A 13,197-nucleotide genomic window follows, 5' to 3' on the forward strand; every position below is an offset into this window, starting at 1 on the left:
AGAAGGCAAGTGATGGAACAGAAGATGCATAAAACAAAATCAAAATGATAGAAGCCATGTGAGTTCAGGCAAAATCAAAAAATAAATCTTGAAGGCTAATGCATGACCAAGGAGAAGGATGACTTACCAGAGGAGAAAACACCCAGCAATGGACAAAGAAACAGCTTTATAAGTATACAATTCAAAACTGATTAAAGTAAACCGAAGCCAAATTAGAGAGATAAATACAAAATAATAAAATAAAATAAAAATGATTTTTGATTTTCTTTCTTCAGTATGGGGCTGGTCATATGATGTTATGATTACATCCAAACTAATATTCTACACGCAACCATTTTCTCAATTGTACCATGACATTTCACATTAACATGTATGAACAAAAATAACTCAAGTTTCAACCATACCAATGCTTGTGACGATTTTTCACAAGCTTACAATTAATTAATTAGCAAAATTTTGTTACCAAAATTGAGGCCGATGTTGTAGGGCCAATCTGCTGAAGTAAAGATTTGGAAAATAGGACGATGTCGTTTGCTGATTGGTTATTTCTTTCATACAGATTCAGCTTCTCAGGACTTCTTGGCACCACTACTGATAGTGTGAGCAAAATAATGCATAGAGAAACCGAGCAAATACCTCATATTCGAGGCAATTAATGGCAATGAATTAGGCGTCTTACTTGTTTTACGACACTAAAGGTACAGCTGCAACTTCAGTGTAGGCCACACCCTTGGCTTTCTTTTTTGAGCTAGTTTTCGATCTGGATTTACGTTTCTTAGAGAGAGCTTTATCTTCTGGTTCACTATGTTCGTTCAAAAGCTTTATATCTGTTGTTTTAGTCTTCATATCGATGTCAAATGGGGACTTGTCATTAGCATCATTCTCTGGTTGAATGACTGACATTCCAGTCAGTGTGTAGTCCAACAAAAATGAGCTTCTTACAAGTCTGTCTATCCGGCTAAAATGCCTCTGGGAATATGGGATTAGACCTTCAAGTAATTCCCCGATACCTTTGATCTGAAAAAGTTGTATATATATATATATATATGATGAGTATTCATCAAACATGAAATAGATAGTTAACATCTACTGATCTACATTCAAATCAGACACAAGATCTTGAATGATAGACGACCAATCCTTTCGGTGTTCATTCCAATCACAAAAAGTTAAAGATATTTAAAAAATAAATAAAATGCAAATCCCTCAAGTTTAAGTCCCCCAGGATTTTCACAGATACACATAGTGAGCTTAGCATCACAAGGCTCGACATTCCTGTGAACCCATTAGAAACTACTTCCTAACACACTTATAATTCTTACAACTGAACTTGATTGCTTCTTACAACAGAACTTGATTGCATTCCCTTTCAAACTCATTTCCATACACTGAAGGCCAGTTGATATAATTTTTATTTTTGGTTCGTTTCTTAAAATCCCCTTGCTTATTTATCAACACCTTTTTTGTTTGTTTCCGTTTCCAATCTATTTTCAGGAAAATAATAAATAAATAAAATATATATCGAAGTCCGTAAGAAAAAAACTAAAAAAAAAACTATTAATCTTTTTATCTTTTAAATTACACATATTTCATTCTAAAAGGGAACCACAACAAATAAAAGGAGAATTAATTTAGTTCTGCTTGCTTGTACTTTTCTTTTAAGTATGTCTCTTTTCATTTTATCAATGCAAAGTTTTGTTTCCTTTTTATAAAAACAAAACACTACGGATGAATCATGTACTCAGAAATGTAGATGTCTTCCATACCAAACTTGAAAAGATAGAAGACACACCTCAGAGATCTCTGTTGGAGGAAGGATGCTGAAAGCTTTGAAAAGCACAAATTGTGCAACGTGGCAAAGTTTAGGCTTTGTATTCCATTCTCTAAGATATTCAAATAATAAACGAAACTCCTCCTTTCCAAGAGCACCGAGGGACTTTCCAACATGATTCTCAGAATCATTCTTGCTGTGGAGAGAACAAATTTAAGTATATACCCAATGAGGTACACACAGAAAACAAAACGAAAAATACTGCTAACCTGCAAAGTTCAGAAAATAATACATAGAGCCTATGTGGCCTACGGAGTTCAAAGGCAATTTGAATAGCTTTGGTGTAGTCAGCGTCAGAAACAGCATTTTCCAGTTCCTGACCTTTCAGAACACCTTCTTCCTGCATGAATCATTGAACACATGTCAACTAACGCACACATAATAAGGACTTCAAAGCTCTACTGTGCAAGTCCAAGGCTTACTTCTCAATAATAAAATGTATTTAACAATGAATAATCAGTCTTTTAACCCCTTATCTGCATATATTAAATTCAAATTTTAGCTTCTTGGCGGTCCAATTCTTTTGTAATTATCCGATCATGCTATTTCACAACAATTGGAAACTGTTTCGTAATTAGCTGTTCTCTTTCGAATTATCATGTGAAATTAGTTAAGGTGCACGTAAGCTAGCTCGAACTCTCATGGATATAAAAAAAAAAACAATGGATAGACATTGATAGACATCTATTAGACTATTACTATTTATCACTAGTAGACAATGACAATTTTCTAGTTTATAAATATTTTCAGTAGTTTTATCATTCAAAATAATTATGCATTTATAAGTATATTGATTAAATTGATAGAAAAGGTTTTATCCAAGTAACAAACTTTAAAAGAATGAAGGAAAAAATAGACAAATAAATAACCTACCAACGGACCAAAGATGTAAAACAGTGAGAAAGTGGAAAAACCTTACCCGCAGACCAACAAGAATAAAATGGGGGCAAGTGGAATAAGTCAGAGGAAGAAGCCGTTAAAACAACTGACCATGTTGAAAAATACTGAGCAGCTGACAAATAGGAGAAACCTTGAAGAAGAAGTCGTTTGAAGACAAAACAATGACCAGCAGCCCTTTTTATGGCCTTTTTTTATTAAATTTCACAGTTATCAAACATATTTTTAAAAAATAATATAAAAATTATATTAAAAAGTTCAAAAATAAAATCAAATATCCGAGATATGACTTCTTCTGTCTTTTAGAAAATAAAATTAGATCCTTTTTAAAAAAAGATAGATTAAAATTAAAATATCTACATAGCACCATAGATTTGCAAAAACTGTCCATTTGTCCAAGATCAAACCATCATAAATCGTTAATTTCTATTAGTTCAACATCCATGAAATATCATAAAAAAAAATACAGAACTTAAAAGATAATAATATATCCATCTAACCTCTTTGCGCAAAGCTTCCTCCTTATCAAGTGCCGTAGAATCATACCAGAGATTGACAGCACCATCACTTCCACCTGTAGCAAGCATTTCTGTCTTCTTTCCCACAGCCAATGCCCATACCTACACGCTAAAATGTTGTCAATGACAAAACTTTGTTCGCCTTATTTTTTTTTAGAATAGTGAAATTACATTGAAACTACGTTGTTTTCATTCATTGGCTGAAAACAGAAACATAGAAGACTGACAAGGAATCTGTTAGAGCACCAACTGGTACTCCTTTACTATTTCGATTTCTTTGCCAAAATAGAGTAGTGACAACTTAACTAACAACACACGATCATTCAACAACCAAAAAAACACACAACAAACAACAAGTCACACACAAGGACTCCCTATGAAAACTTGCACAAAAGAAAGTAACACAAGAACAAAATATATAACCCAAAAGCCCAGGCGACGCTGCAACGGTAACCTGGAGTTCCTTCTGCCTTCCTATCCTCCCACGGAGGAAGCAACCCAACTTTTTCACGACAAAAAGTACGTACCCCCCTTCTGCTCCCCGCTCCTCCTTTTAATTCCCACTACTAACTAACTCGTGGTCCCCAGTCTCCTTGCTTTCCTCCCCGCTTCCACATGTAGCCTTCCCCTTTTCCATATTATTATCCTTTTTCCTTTTGTTATAGGTAAATAGAGTTGGGGGTCTAGCAGAATCCAGCCCACCGGAAACTAGCAACATGTCAACATACAATGACAAATATTCAATAACATAAAGACAATAGCCTCCAACCTAGAAAATGAGACATCCTGTTTCCAGTTTAAAACCTCCCACTCCCATCAAGTGACTCAATTTAGATTAAGAGAAAAACCTAGCCTCCAAAGGTTAATTGAACTATCTATCACCCACTCAGTGCCTGCTGGAGCAGGCACTGGAAAGCATAACTGATCACAATAAGAACAAAAGAAATAGTAGCAATAGTAAAAAAATAATAATAATAGTCAATTGTGCTCGCCTTGTCTTCATGCTGATCATAGACAGCAATCCGCTCCTCTGTTTTTACTGTAAATAGCATGACTGATCCATCAGCACCTGAAAAGACGATTACTTGGTTGTGTCATATCCAACTTAGTAGACTTGTGATAACTGCCAAAAACTCAACAGTGGGGAAGATCAATACCGCAAGATACAAGTTGGGTACCACGGGTAAGAAAAGAAGCCCTCAACACGCTTGACATATGACCTTCAAATGTTTTCAAGCAGGAACCATCTGATATTGCCCATATCTTAATAGTTTTATCACCAGAAGCAGTGACTACACATTGGTCAACTGGAGAAAACTCTACAGACCAAATCCCCCTTTTATGTCCTCTAAGTACAACTACAGATACCAGATCAGGAAGCCTCCAAACACAAGCCGTTCGGTCCTAACAATGAAGAATCCAAAGATGAACAACAAATAAGTCAGAATCCATCAAAAGAAAGTGACAAGACAATAGAAAAATTGACGAGATAATATTTAGAACACAGGCCCACTCTGGGTTAAAAGAGCCTATTTGTTTTATAAGAAGTTGTCATTACTTGATTTCGGAGGAACTTGGTGAAAGTTAATAGCTTATTGCACATTCGAGTACCCAAAACGTAGGCTTATCATCAAACCACCGAAAGGAGCTACACTTTGTTATTAGTAGTTATAAGTCAGAATTAAATTTTAGAGAGCTATTTTTAGCATAATAATTCAGTTCTCGATAATGGTATTGCAAAATTAAGTATTCGTCCCATTCTTCACTGAGAGCATAGCCAGCTTTCTGTGAATTAAAAATGCTTTACATCTTGTCTTAAAGATGTTAATCAGGAATAGACAATTATTGATGCCAAAAATTGTCCGCAAACGAAAACTCCAAATTAGAGACCATACAGTTTAGCATAGATATATAAAACAGGATTGACATATCGGAGTTTTTATGAGTTCCACAACATAGGAATAAGATCACCTCATCTTTTAGTTGAGGACAAAAGTCTTGTATGCTTAAGTTTGCAGAAATATATCAAAACCATGAAGACCAAGAAAACGGGTACTCAGATCACAAAATTACAAGAATCCTGTCTAATATAACTATAGTTATTTATACATAAGAAAATCAATAAAGAGAGGGAAAATAAAATATCAGGGATCACTTTTACATTGTTGGGCCTTCTGTTAGTTAAAAAGAAAGGCAAATGTCAGGCAATGTTGCGTTTTTAACCCGGCTAGAAGCAGGAAATTTATTTGGAAGTGGGCCAAAATATTAATTACAAATTACTAACCTGAGAACCACTACAAACTAAACTGTCATTTGGTGCAACTGCTATGGAATTGATATCCTTGTCATGGGCAGCTACAATGGCTTTAGCTTTCAAATTAACGGGCTTGTTTGCATCCTCAGCAAGACCATCAAAACTCCACACCTTAAGAGTACGATCACTAAACAAGACAATGATATAAATTAATATGACACTAAAGAAACAACATAACACACAAAAAATGGGTATATGCACTTTATACAGCACTACGTGAAAAAGATAGCCATAACATTGATGGCAAAACTAAAGTACCATATTGGACCAAATAACAAAAAAGTAGTTAAATATAAAGCAGAAAACATGAAAATCATTTCTTCTACACATAGGTTCATCTTATTTGTGTGTCAAGAATCAAGTTACTAACTAAAAAATAAATAAAAGTACACAAAACAGATGCCTAGGACAGATTCTAAAAATATGGGCCACAAGACTTTTATCAACTTGATCAAAAATTAGAATCATGTGGCTCTAAACAGAAGCACAGGACCTGAGAGTCCTCAATCAAGGACTTAGATTCGAATAATAAGATTGTCAATAATCAAGGTTTATCGTGTTCTAGGGATTAAAGACAAACCATGACAAAGTAATTATCCACCCCTTAGGGGTACAAAAAAGTGCATGGATATGGCAAACCAATGAATCAATCATCATGTCATTCGTAAGAGAAATCTGAACGTTAAGTGATCTATCGTTGATTAGAAATTGCTAGTCAATACCTCCACATACAAAACACAAATGTAGATGAAAATGGTATGAATATAAAATCAAACCCTCCTACCTACTGCCACTAACAAAGAAGTCCCGTCGCTTCTTTGAAAATGCAACAGCTCCAACTGCTCCCATGTGACCTATGCCAACACCAATACATGTTTTGCTTTCTACGTCCCACAATCTAACCTATACAGAAAGACGTATATGAGATGGATGTAGACATTTTGTTAAGTTATCAACCATAAAATAGAAAGTATCTGACCAGCTAATATAATGTGCCAACATATCATGCTCATCGGATTACATGAAGAGAAAATAATTTTTTTTTATATATAAGAAACAGATTTCTTATCAAAAAGCAACTTTGTCTGAAAAGGTTTTTTTATCTCTCACATGAGAAAAGAAAAAGGATAAAAAGATCAACTTTGTCAGAGAGAGGAAGGGAGAGAATGGATGACTTACATTGTTGTCTTTACTTCCAGTTACAACAAGCGTGCTTCCAGAGCTTGATACACAGGAGTCAAGACAAAGAACTATATCCGTATGACCAGCCAATATGTATGAGCATGACATGGAAGCAATATCGTAAACTCTGATCTGTAAACATCCAAATTTAATACATTTAATTATCAAGATGTCCACATAGAATATCAATTTAAACAAAGAGAACAAGTAGTCCAATGTCTAGATGTAATGATAGCCAGGACAGGTTATTCATAAAATGGGTAGCTGCAGACAGCTATAGAAAAAGTCCGGTCATCCAATAGAATGGGAAAATCCATCATGTACAAGCCTAGTGCCGGATATTTGTCCATAGATTAGTCATCAGGTGAGCACCCGTAAAAGATACCTCACCTAGTACCACACAAACCGTCATATAAATGTTGAGTGCACCCTTTGCTCAGTTGGGCACCTCCAAAACATCTTAAAATTTTAGATTCTCAGAGATCAATAAGGTAGAAAACAGTATAGATTATGAAGGAAGAGCAATTTACATGTTCAACATTGGTAGCAACAGCAAGAAATTGTTCATCATCACCTAAGAACTTCATGTCCACAATCTCTTCGTTATAACCTATCAGCCTTTTGCTGATGATCAAACTCATATCGTCTTTCAAAGTTTCCAATGGAGAATAGAAAATGAACTGCTGATCAGCCGTCACACAAAGCAAACCTCGATTTGAAGGTAACAGAACAGCAGCAGTGAACCCCCTATTCCCTTCATCCATCTTGGTAGAAACATCGGAGGACTTTTGCTCAAACAAGCAAACTGCACTGAAAATGTAGTTTACGATGTAAAAACATTCATAATACAGGGGGACAATGTATCAATAAAGATTTACGACACACACGCATACTAGACAATATCATGTGGCATGCAATAGGCAAAAACAAAACAACGTAAGCAGTAAACACACAATTCACCATTATTCTTTCTGATTTATCTATTGTATTAAGATATATGATCAGGAGTGATCATTTATTACTCCCCAACTTGTGCATCTCTTGTCATTACAACTGTTTCTTCATACATATGGTAATAAAATGAAATAACAAACAAGCAACCAATGCATGGAAGAACAAATAATATGGTATTAGAACTATACCTCTCGGAACTCCATAAACGAACAACCCCACGTTCCCCAACTGTGATAAAGTAAATTTCTGAGGACGCGGTAGTTTCCTCTCTTTTTTTACTGAAAGAACCAACACATGAAGCAAAATCTGAACTAGAATGAATCACAAGAACAGCTTCAAGGACTTCATATGTTAGTACAGTCTTCTTGCAGGTATAATTATGCAGATTCCACACATGCACAACCTGAAATCACTATGTAATTGTTTGTCAGCTCATTTCCAGGAATTTGGCAAGTCAACAACCAATATGTTAGAAAATAATTACCACTCAGTAAGCAGAAAATAATTACCACTCAGTAAGCAATCATCTCAGAAAAGTTCCAAATTAGCAATTCATAAATTCCCAGTGAATAACTATTAAATTAACCATAGCCTAAACTGACAAGTATAATCCTCCTTTTCGCACTCATTGTTCATAATTTTCTATATTAATGTCTAGACCATGACCATCTTTCATGTATATCAATCAATCTTACAAGACAACCAACTAATCCCTGACCCCTCCTGTACATAGTTGTAACCCATAGAACATGACATGCTACCATAGTTTGACCTACTTCACCTTTTTCATTGGCACCCGACAGCATGAGGCCAACTTCAAGTGATGTACTCTTCGTTCATCAATGAAATGTTGGTTTTATAGAAATAATTACATAGGAATACATGGGTTGTCCACCTAAAATGCTTTCAAATTCTACTGCTTCTATTCGTCCAAGTTTACCACAAGATTGCCCGAACAATTTCTCCATAAAATGTAGAGGGAACCCTCCACCTTTCTTTTTGTGAGCTTGGTTTTTGTGTCCGTGTGTTCTTTCACTTTTTTCTCAACAAAAGTTTTTTTTTCATCAAAATAAAAGCATTTTGTTTTCTTCAAACCACCTCCTCCAAAACAAATAGAATCTGCACTAAGATGATCAAATACATGAGAGGGTCACCCTACAATTGAACACCAACATCGCAATTCTTATTCGATACTTTAAAGCTGGTATTCTCTTGTTTTAGAAATCTGGATAAAGTTGAGTCTGCTCGAGGGACAGTTAGGTGGTCCAGGTCCATCATTCCCTGAGTAGTAATATAGTAAATGCACGCTCTAATTTATGTCTGCCCATCGGCTGTTCATTGTCTTTCAAAGAGAATTATGCTTGCATGTTCAACTTTCTAGTCATAGGTTTGGCTGATCAAAAATAACAACTGTTCAACCATACACTAGCATATCAATATTCAACTATGAAACCTTCTCCAGAATTAAAAATCTGGTTAGTCAGGTAATCTTAGTAGCAGGCCAACTCAATGAACATTTACAGAATTCTTTTAAGCCAATCAGTTTACTTCTCATTTTCTGTAGCATTGGTGTTACAAAGTAGAATTAGTGAGTACTGGTCGCAGAACCAATAAGAATAACAAAAATGAACCACACATAAAAAAGAAAAAAAGTACACTTGAAAAGGGGAAAAAAGAACACCATAAGAAACATGTACATGTGGCTGATCTGCACGGTAAATGGTACTCTCCAGGAAGGCAAAAAAATTTGGAAAACAATAATTGAAAAAAGGACAGTGAGGGAAGAGAGAAGAAATTGAGCCTTGCCTTATCTCTTCCAGCGGTCAGCAAGGTCCAACCATCTTCAGATATATCAAATGAAGTAACAGTTGACTCATGACCAAGTGTAGCAACGCACTTCTTAGACATAAGATCCCAAACTCGGACACTCCCATCCTCACTTCCAGAGAAAAGCTAAAATACAAAGGCCAATCTCAGTAATTGAAAAATATACAAGCAAGAAAAAATTGAAAATAAGAGGCATTTAATCAATAACTATGTCATCTTTTGATAAGATGATCTCCAACAATTTGAAGGCAATACCCATAAATGATACTACATATACAGCATTTTTATGTCATTCTCAAAGATAGAAGAATTTTATGAGGACACAGACTACCATACCGTCATTTCATAACTATAAAATTTAAGATTTTTAACAAACTGTTGAGCCCTATATGTGAAAAAGAAAATGGCAGCAAAGAGAGATAAAATTGAGGTATAAATGCAATAAACTTTGGAACCAGTTTTGAACGCCAGAAAGGAATAACCATGAGACAGCATTTCCCTTAGGGACTGTTCGGTTTGTTGGTAAAGAGGGTGGGAATGGGTATGGGATTACAAAGCCCAAGTTTGGTTGATGGGTATTTATTTTACGTTGGAAAAGATATTTCCCAGGGTGCATTATTCAACACAAGAGGAGGATTTCAAATCCTGACGAGAAGCAAAGTTTTGTGATTCCTTCCCTCAAACTCGAGATGATCTTGGGGCAACAAGTTTCAAAATTGAAATCATTATGTTTTTCATCTAGGAGTTTTAAAATCTAAATCCTTCTGTTTTCATTCTAGGGCTTCTCGGGGCAAAGTTTCAAAACATTTTCCTTTTGTTTTTTAATTTCAGAGCATCTCGAGGAAACTTTGCCCTGAGTTTTAAAATCTAAGTCCTTTTGTTTTTCATCTCGGGACATCTTGGAAGAACTTTTCCCCTAGTTTGTTCATCGATTATTTATTTATTTATTATTTATTATTTGATATTTATTATTTATTATTTATTATTTATTATTTATTATTTATTATTTATTATTTATTTATATATTTTAGTTATTTATATATTTTAGCTATTTATTTATATATTTTAGTTATTTATTCCCGTACATTCTTAATATCAATCTCATGCACAACCAAAAACAGACATCCTTAATTCCCAACAATTTTATTCCCAAACTAATTATTCCCAGACATCATTAATTCTCAGCAATGTTATTCGCATCCTAATTCCCTCAATCCAAACGGCCCCTTAATATTTGCAACATGTTCTTCCAGGTGGCTACTCTAGCGATACTTCACACGACCACACCCGGTCAGAACCATATGTCGATTGCACTCTAAAACGTCAACAATCGACTCTAATGCCATTGTTAGGTACTTAAACATCTTGGAGAACCAATTCTCAAAAAACATTATTGGAGTGAAAGAGCCAAGCCACTTAGGGGTCGTTTGGATTGAGAGAATCGGAATGGGAATGGGTATGGGACAAACATGCCCTTGTTTGATACAAAATTTTTTAATTTAAGAATGGGAATAGGTTATTCTCATGCATCATTTATGACCATGAACTATACCCATAAAAAATGATGGATTTTCTTCTTGCCCACTCTCTTTTCTCTTTTAATACATTTTTTATTCTTTTATTTTATATATTATTAAAATTAAGTAATTTAAATTATTTACATGAAAGTTAAATTTGTGGTTTATAAAATTACATAAAAATTTAAATTATAGTGTATGCATTTAACTACTCCAATTTAATAAATTAATATGTATGTCTGTATGTATAGATTGAAACAATTTAATATATGCTTACTTTTTATTTTAATTTAATAAATCAGTTTATATATACCCATACTTATTTTAAATAAACAGTAAAGAACCGATGCTATAAAACTATCAATTAATTAATTAATTAATTATATTTGTAGTTAGTTAATGATCATTATGATTGATATATGATATAATATGAATTTATTTCTTAATAACTATAATTAGTTTATCGTTGATTAATTAAAATTTATTAATTATTTTATTGATTAATGCATCCTAATTATATACATTCATCGAATTTATCCTATCAAATTACTCATTTTAATAATTTAATTAATATTATTATTTAATTGAATTGCGTTTCCGGTGCTTCAAATTCAAATAACGTAAAGTCAAAATAAAAAAAAAAAATTCATTCTGATACTCACCAATTGTTTGTTAGGATCAGGATGGAATAGTATGCTAGAAACAACCCCTTTGTGACCAGTGAAGTAATGTGTACAGAAGCCACCATCAACATCCCAAACAAGGACTTTCCTATCAGCTCCAGCCGTTGCTAACAATCCCCCAGATAAATGGCATGCCATACCCATGACAGGACCATCATGCCCCTACTTAAAGCCAAAAGAGAAAACAAGAAAACAAATAATTAAGTGAAAAGCGTTAGCTACTCGCTACTAACAATATGTTCAATCAGTTATACCGAAACATTCATAGACTATAAAAAGCCCTTTATGCAGCTTCGAAAAACAGCACATTATTTCGATACTTCTCTCAAATATTCCCATAAGTCGGACATCAACTCTGAAGAGCCACTTAAATGTTGTAATTCTAAAGTTACAGCCTTTATAATCAATTCCAGAAAATTGAGGTTCCCCCAGTACCAAATTACCAACTCAACTCGTTCATTATAAAGCTCATTACTTAAACCGTACAAGAACTGAACAAACACACTTCCTCAACAATGAAATTAAAAACACTTCAATCCGTCCCTTACCTTCCAAGACCTAACACACTTCAAGGTGGAAAGGTCCCAGACTCGAATCTGCCTACTGTGACCCGCAGAGAAGAGCAATTTATCATTGGGACTAAGTGCCAGAGCTGTGAACACCTCAGACTCACCACCTTCTACAGTGGACCGAATGGCTGCAGTGTCTGAATCGACGATCTTTATCGAGTCGCCACAAGCACAGGCGATGAAAGAAGCGTCTGATGATACTACGAAAGCCCCGCCTTCGTAGAATTGTTGAAGGAATGGAACACAACGGTAGTTGTTCTTGAAGGGTGTCGCCATAGTTGTTTGCGGAGGGACAGATTTTGGAAAGAAAGAAGGAGAAAGTTGGAGACGGTGTGAAGTTGGACTGTGGAGGATGAGACAGATTTGACGTGGAGAGAAAGAAGAAGGCAGTCGTAGACGGAGGTGGAGCCGTGGCGTGACGCGTCGGCCGTCGTGGAGGACCGGTGGTGGAGCCGCAAGCGTTTCTGTTTCGGGAGAGTGGAGAGGAGACGAACGAAGTGAGAAACAAAAGAAAGCCCTAAATTTTTGTTTATATATATGTATATTTTTTTATATGTTTATATTTTTATTTGTATAAACATTGTTTATGTACAAAATGGTCTTATAAGACGTAAGAAATAAAATTATGAAAAACATCACTAAAGATAGCATTAAACACCATCAATCGTAAAGAAAATTTAGATTGCGAAAAATAGAGGATTCACAGTTCGGTTTAAAGTTAAAACCGGATTGAAAAATGCAAAAAAGAAAAAAAACCTATCTAAAATCGAACTAAATCGCTCATCTGTGTCAAATCGAATAGAAATTGAACCACCTAAGCATAAATAAAACTGAATCGCTCGTGCATAAATATTAGAACCGAAATCCTTTATGAACATTATACACAAATAAAAGTCCTATAAATA

General features: G+C 34.7%; 1 protein-coding gene across 2 annotated transcripts; it reads right to left on the reverse strand.

Annotated features, from left to right (window-relative positions):
* Positions 1–235: 235 nt before the first annotated feature.
* LOC103488579 (protein TORMOZ EMBRYO DEFECTIVE) lies at positions 236–12,801 on the reverse strand. Of its 2 annotated transcripts, none has more exons than XM_008447378.3 (14): positions 12,272–12,801; positions 11,703–11,885; positions 9,503–9,649; positions 7,885–8,099; positions 7,273–7,552; positions 6,740–6,874; positions 6,345–6,463; positions 5,531–5,687; positions 4,404–4,650; positions 4,239–4,315; positions 3,229–3,348; positions 2,041–2,171; positions 1,793–1,967; positions 236–1,017 (listed from the first exon to the last, which is right to left on the reverse strand). In XM_008447378.3, the coding sequence occupies exons 1-14, from the start codon at positions 12,566–12,568 to the stop codon at positions 685–687; spliced, it is 2,616 nt and encodes an 871-aa protein (XP_008445600.1). In that variant the 5' UTR covers positions 12,569–12,801; the 3' UTR covers positions 236–684. The 2 variants fall into 2 exon arrangements, with proteins under 2 accessions (XP_008445600.1, XP_050936232.1); XM_051080275.1 differs by having other exon boundaries at positions 11,703–11,888; positions 12,272–12,418.
* Between the last annotated feature and the right edge of the window lie 396 nt (positions 12,802–13,197).

Source organism: Cucumis melo, chromosome 12 (assembly GCF_025177605.1).
Source record: "Cucumis melo cultivar AY chromosome 12, USDA_Cmelo_AY_1.0, whole genome shotgun sequence".
NCBI lineage: Eukaryota > Viridiplantae > Streptophyta > Magnoliopsida > Cucurbitales > Cucurbitaceae > Cucumis > Cucumis melo.

Bases quoted from the DNA above. Each gene is read 5' to 3' on its own strand.
- LOC103488579 (XM_008447378.3), bottom strand. From the start codon at position 12,568: ATGGCGACACCCTTCAAGAACAACTACCGTTGTGTTCCATTCCTTCAA. The intron at 9,650-11,702 runs GTGAGTATCAGA...TTTGTATTTTAG, and splicing joins CTGATCCTAACAAACAATTG to CTTTTCTCTGGAAGTGAGGA. The intron at 1,968-2,040 runs GTTAGCAGTATT...TTCTCTCCACAG, and splicing joins TTATTTTCTGAACTTTGCAG to CAAGAATGATTCTGAGAATC.